The sequence below is a fragment of the Pundamilia nyererei genome, unplaced genomic scaffold, assembly GCF_000239375.1.
Source record: "Pundamilia nyererei isolate P.nyererei 1_Seehausen unplaced genomic scaffold, PunNye1.0 scaffold00028, whole genome shotgun sequence".
Classification (NCBI taxonomy): Eukaryota; Metazoa; Chordata; class Actinopteri; order Cichliformes; family Cichlidae; genus Pundamilia; species Pundamilia nyererei.
In genome coordinates, this window is record NW_005187429.1 from 551,739 (window position 1) to 558,289 (window position 6,551).

The 6,551-nt window shown below is 39.0% G+C and overlaps 1 protein-coding gene across 1 annotated transcript in view; it reads right to left on the reverse strand.

Annotated features, from left to right (window-relative positions):
* The window catches only part of gabbr2 (gamma-aminobutyric acid (GABA) B receptor, 2), a 186,988-nt gene that overhangs the window by 83,912 nt on the left and 96,525 nt on the right, over positions 1 to 6,551 (reverse strand). The window contains exon 4 of the mRNA XM_005728286.1: positions 1,381 to 1,482. Coding sequence (XP_005728343.1) covers positions 1,381 to 1,482 — 102 coding nt within the window. The remainder of the gene's footprint in view (positions 1 to 1,380; positions 1,483 to 6,551) is intronic.

Sequence of the window (6,551 nt, forward strand, 5' to 3'; positions counted from 1 at the left end):
AAAAAAAAAACCAATGACAAAAAACACCCTGCTACCTCAGTGAGACAAAAAAGTAAAGTGTAACAAAAAATGAACCATCCCTTGTTGTGTCTCATACTTGAGGGGGAAGAGTTCTGAATGTACGATAAATAATTAAGGCATAATAAATAATAAATTTTTTTGGTCTTCATTTAGATTTCAGGACATTTTTTCTCATGTGGCTTTCTATTGGATGCAAGCTGCCTAAACTGGCTCTCTGTCACAAAAAATAAAAAAGCTCTTGGAGGTCCTAGTTTGTGTTCAAACTAAAGATTACTAAAATTAGAAGTGCTATGTATGCGTGTCTGCCTTTGTTTTCTGATGCTGTTTTTGTCAACCTGTCCAGCAATAAACGGGGAACTTGGGACAGAGAACGAGGGATAAAGATTTTTTTTTAAAAAGCGACTCAGAGGGCTGTTACAATGCCCAGCAGCAGCGAAGCCTGTCTCCTTTTTGAATATTTCAAAAAGAATATCGCAGATGTGAGTGCTCTATTTGTGGATCACAAAGTGACGCCATGGGCCTTTACCCTCACATGGATTGTCACATTACCAACAGTGTCCCGTGAAAAAACCCCATAAAAATAAAGAAACAAAATTCCAGCCTTGACAACGAAATCTGTGTCACTCTCTTCCCCCATCATATTATGTAGCTGTTGGAAAGACAGCAAACCACTGTTGTGTGATAAGCGGGAAATAGACCCATTAGAGTGTAAGAACCCCCTCCATCCACCTAACCATCCACCCGATCCAATTGTTCCGTAAAGATTTCAGCGCTGTGGATTGCATATTTAGAGTTGATCAAGGAAGGGTGATGTCAGCTTAAAATGTCAGCGCTTAAGATACAGATTTACACATATATTTTAGGAACGACGGCTTATCTTCCTGTTCCTTCTTCGTTCTTCTCTCTCATCATCTCATGTTTCTTTCAACCTGCTCCATCTTGTATACGTCATATATTCCACCAACATATCAGAAGGGGGAAAAAAGTGTTACTCCCCCTCCACTCTCTTCACTTCTATTTTTTTTTTTACTCTTACTGTGCCACTCTCTACTAAAAATGCACTAGACAGTATTTAAATATCGATTTTATGCATCCTTTTTTTTTTTTTAATCTTGCAAAATTTGTATTCAAAAAAACCTTGTATGCATGTGTTTGTATGTATATGGTTAAATGGCCACTGTCAAGACAGAGGGAGACATCCACTTGATAAAATACTAAAGGATTTACTTTACACAGTATGAAAAATAGTAGCTAATATGAAAACCTAATGGGTATTTTGTCATTTTGTTTTAACTGGGAATTCTACAGATTGAACTGGTCTTGGATCATTTCCTTAAGTTTCTAGGTTGCTTCACCTACCTTCAGCTTTTTGACATTGCCACAGGGATCATTGGAGAAACTCTCTGTGTCTGCAATCTCAATGTTTGCTTTCTCCAGCTCATTTGTGAGATCGTTCCTCACCTGCAAAACAGAAAGAGAGAATACACGAATGTTGTTGAGAAATTACAAAAACATTTCCAAAAAAGTTGGGACACTGTGTAAAATTTAAATAAAACCAATGATTTCCAAACATCATAAACCCATATTTTATTCACAGTAGAACAAAGCAAACATATCAAATGATTAAAGTGAGAAAATGTATAATTTAAAAAAAAAATTGAATCTGATGACAGCAATCTGAGGCAACAAAGAGCTGGAAAAGTAAGTGGTAGTAAAATGAAACAGCTGGAGGAACATTTTGTGACTAATTAGGTTATTTGACAATGGGTCAGAAACATGACTGGGTATATTCAAAGGGCATCTTAGAGAGGCAGAGTTTCTCAGAAGTAAAGATGGGCAGAGGTTCCCCATTCTGCAAAAACTGTGGAACAACTTTATGTTCCTCAGCATACATAATATCATCCAAAGAGCCTGAGAATCTGTAGAAAACCCTGTGCACGAGGGGCAAGGCAAAACAGGCATGATTCTGTCCTGCAAATCACTGAATGGGCTCAGGAAGACTTCCAAGAACATTTGTCTGTCGCACTTCACCCTGCTATCCACAAATGCAGGTTAAAGGTCTACCGTGCAAAGAAGAAGCTACAAGTGAGCAAGAACCAGAGAAACACTGCTATCTACTCTGGGCCAAAGCTCAGTTAAAATGGACTGAGGCAAAGTACAAAAAAACTGTTCTGAGGTCAGATGAGTTGAAATTTAAAATTCTTCTCAGAAAACGCACCCTTCTCATCTGACTTGTTAGCCATGCTCAGTGTCAAAAGCCTGCATCTCAGATCATATGAGGGCATATCAGTGCAGCTTCATATTATCAGCTTGCACAGCTGACAATGCTGAAAGATGTAGTAAAAAAGTTGTGTCTACTGTAGAAGAATGTAAGTGTGGTCAGAGGTTCAATAAGTTATACATGCTCATAAAATATCAGCCAGCATGACAATTGCAGTCAAATGTGCAAAGGTGCTTTTATTAAGTAACCTACCAGAGTTTATTTGAGACAATGTTACCATTTACACACTGCACATGTAATTACATAGTGTAGTGTAATAAACTACACACAACAGTGTAATAACTTAAATCACATAGCCTATAGGAAACAAATACTGTGGTACTATGACGGAGCAGCTATTAAAAATATGGAAAAAGGGAGGAAATGCAGTTTTATAAAGTATATTAAACATTAGATTCATTAAATCATGTATGCATAAATCACAGAGAGAAAATCAATCATTTAGCTCAATGCTGTGATAGATGCAAATAAAAACTGAATGTGTGAATATATTTCTGCTAGCTTAAAGCAGATGAAATCATGTTGCAATATACATATAGTATTCTGTACACAGCATTATAAAGCAATAAAGTGAGATGGATGCAGGCCATCTAATGTTTTGAAATGGTGCATGCATATTCTACCATGAACTGTGAATGAAAAGACAGAAAGACAAGCAGCTTGTCATTTTAGCATGGCGGACACATACATCAGATCTGTCATCCTCCTGATTTGCCTCAGCCCGTTCAATGAGGAGTTGTAATTTTCGCAATATACCGAGCGTGCATTTGTCACAGCGATATGAGTTTGTTTTTCACTAAATAAGACACAAAAGAACAAATGTACACTTCAAATAATCTTCGCTGGTTATCCAGGGCTTGACAAAAAGTAGACAAATGTGCAGTGCTGTAGATGTATCTGCAGCAGCTGTATGTCTGCTGTGATGTATTGAGCCAGTAGAATGGTGGGTAATTCAATCTGAGAAGATGGAGAATGGAGCAGGTACCCCACTGGGATGGCAAGCTTGAGGTGTTTTATCATACCGCCTCTCACTTTTTCTCGGCCATCACATACACACATGCTACGAGTCGGCCCTCTTGCTTCCCTCCTTTAATCCACAATTTTAGAAAAGCCCTTTTTCACAGCTGACATTTTGACTTCTCATAGCAGGAAAACCACAGGTGTGACTAATACCATTAATAATGGCTCTGTTCCAGTAAGGCAACACACTGAGACATCACGACAACACCATGGCTCTGACATGGAATGCAGTTGTACCTACGTCGAAAAAGTCAAAATATGGTATAAAGTCCTGTGGTGTTCATGCTGGATTTCACTGATGACAACATTTTTTGTGTGTCCACGGGCCATGCCCCGCAGCCATCAGTGTCTCCACCCCAACCCAAGAGCCATGTTGACACGTCAGAGAGTTGGCAGTGACAACATATAACAGCTAACAGAAGTCCTGTGTGTTTCCTCTTACTGTGCTTTAATATGTTCATCCTGTAATTATGTGTTCTAAATTGCTTCAGCTACATGGTGGTTGTATATTCACATTTCTACAAAAGTCTCCTTACAGTGTCACCTTGAATTGACTTATAATAATACTTAGAGACTGTACTGTAGGGTTTCAAAGATTCAGTTGAGTATTTGAATAAAAATCATAATCTTTGCTATTTTGCAAGATGAACTGTGAAGTATACAGGGCTATACGCCCAGCTCAGATTTAGCAAAATGCTGCAAAACTGAGCAGATAGTGTTTCATAGTATAAATTGATAATGCCTCAAAGCATACTGCAAAAAAAAAAAAAAAAAAAAAAGACCCCACGAGTTTCTCAGGGCAAAGAAAAGGGATGTGGCCCAGTCAGTCACCTGACCTCATCCCAACAGAGCAGCTTTTCAGATTTTCAAATACAAGAGTGAAAAAAGCAGGTGGTGGCTGGAGTAAAGTATTACAGTAAAAACAATTTTTATACTGAAAACTTTGTCTGACCAAGTCTGGCAAGTACTCTTGAGCCTCTGAAAATGGGGTACTATGTGTAAAAATTGCTGTAATTCCTAAACAATGCAATACTTTCACTAAAAGCTGAAAAGTCGGCACTTCAATCCCAAACTGATTGTATAAATGGTGTGGTGGAGGAGACAGGCTCAATTACAAAAATTGTATATTTCTCCAAATATTTATAGACCTAACTGTAGATGGGACATAAATAAATAAATAAAAACTGTGGAAAAATTAGTGAAAGATTGGTATTTCTTCTCAAAATACCAAGCACCGGCCAATCATCAGCCCGTTAGTTCAAAGTGGCGCCAGGATTTGAACTGTAAAAGCTACTATCAGTATTATTGCTATTGATACTCCTGTTAAAATTAGCCAACTGCAGCTTAAAATTAGTCATTACAACAGTTTTGTGCTATCAACTAAGATTTCTGACATCTAAAAATCAATAACTCTGAACAACCTCAACTTTATTTCCCTCATGTCTCCAAATGTCTGCTTTCATAATCGCCTTCTCCTCTGGTACCCCCGGAGGAAGCTCTAAATCACTCTGTACATCACTCACTGCTGTACAAACATTCTCTCCAATGTACTGCTCGCTGAGCTGAAACAACAGGGAGGCCGATGTGAATCAATACAACCAAGTTTTGCTCTTGAGTAACAACTGGCTTGGTGGTCTGGACGAGGTACAATGTCCTGTTGTGTTGTGTTGCGTTGAGTGTTGATCCTAAAGGATAAAAGGAAACGAACTTCAGTGTGAAAAGGGACGGCAGCTGGTTAGCCTGTTGTTTGTAAAAGGTGTGTGGGTCAAACACAAATGGGTTTCTGGGAAAATATATACCAACCACTCACACGCAAGACATGGAGAGTTGCACAAAATTTCTGCTGTACTACAAAATACACTCACAAAGAGCACAGAGGCCGACAGACAAAGCCATTGACTTGCAGGAGTAAAACCCTTGTCACAAAAGGATTTTATTGGTTTGATTTTGTGTTTCTTCCACCGAGATGGAAAAATGCATCCGTATTCTGCTGGACTCACTCGGTTAGACAGAGCGAGAGAGACGGAGGGGACAGATGGATTGAAAGCTGGTAGGAGGGGGAAAAGTGAGCAGCTGTCCTGCGTAACAAAAGCATCCACCATTGTTTGGGGCAGCCTGGGAATCCCCGACAGCAAATGCAGAAGAGAAATAATCCTATTGCACTTGTGAGCATGGGTCCACGCACACAAAAAAAGAGTGTCACGTGCACCCAGTGCATGTAAAATACTAGAATTCAGAAAGCACATTGATTGATTGAATCTTTATTTTGAACATGTTAAAAAAAGTACAACAACAGAATTAAAAAGAGACAAACAAACAAAAGGAAAACGAGCAACCACAACTACAAATAACTTTCATGTTCAAAAAGGAGCAGGAAGAAGCATAAACTTATTTAATCCCACCCCCTTTCCACTATCTAGTAATCAATAGACTGCAGAAATATCTCTACATTAACACAATACTAATATGTGCATCATGTATATATGAACAGAAACTATATCAAAATGACTGTGGGAGATGAGGATGTTGAGAAAATCCATGGTACGCTTTCTGGTGGGCATATGACATAATTATTTATCATCAAAGGGAAATATATACTTAAATCAGCTGAAGATTAAAAACATACGGTGAACCACTGTGTTTCAGAAACGGTCAAGCCTCCTTGTTTGGCAACGTCAACAACAGCTTTGATTTTCTTTGTATGATGTCATTCTACGCTGCTTCACTGTCCCAGCATCACCAAGCTTCACCTGGCAGCCAGCTACTCCTAACACTGACCCGTGGGATTATCTTGGGAATTACTTTTCCACTCTATGACGCCAAGCTGTTCGGGACCAAAATCACATGTTGAGTCATTTGATGCAAAGAAAAGCGTATCTCTTGTCTATTCAGTTGTGGGACAAACAGGCTATGCCAGTAATTCGTCTGAGACATGAGTCATCATCAATGATAACCCCACTGCTATTCCCAAACCCTAATTGTGCTTTGGAAACAACATTTCTAGGAATACTGTTTATGGGACGTAACACATGATGGTAACGTATGCTAGAGTTATCAGTCGTCATAGTTTATTTAAACGTTTAAGCTCTGAGGGGTGCAGACAGAGGACAGAGTCTTAATCCTGCTCTCAGTCAGGTCTGTCATCTGACTGACAGGTGATTGCTGCTCCTGTTCCTGAGTGAGCCCTGTTTGTCTGGCTGTCTCAATAATGTTGATTGCTCTGTGTGTG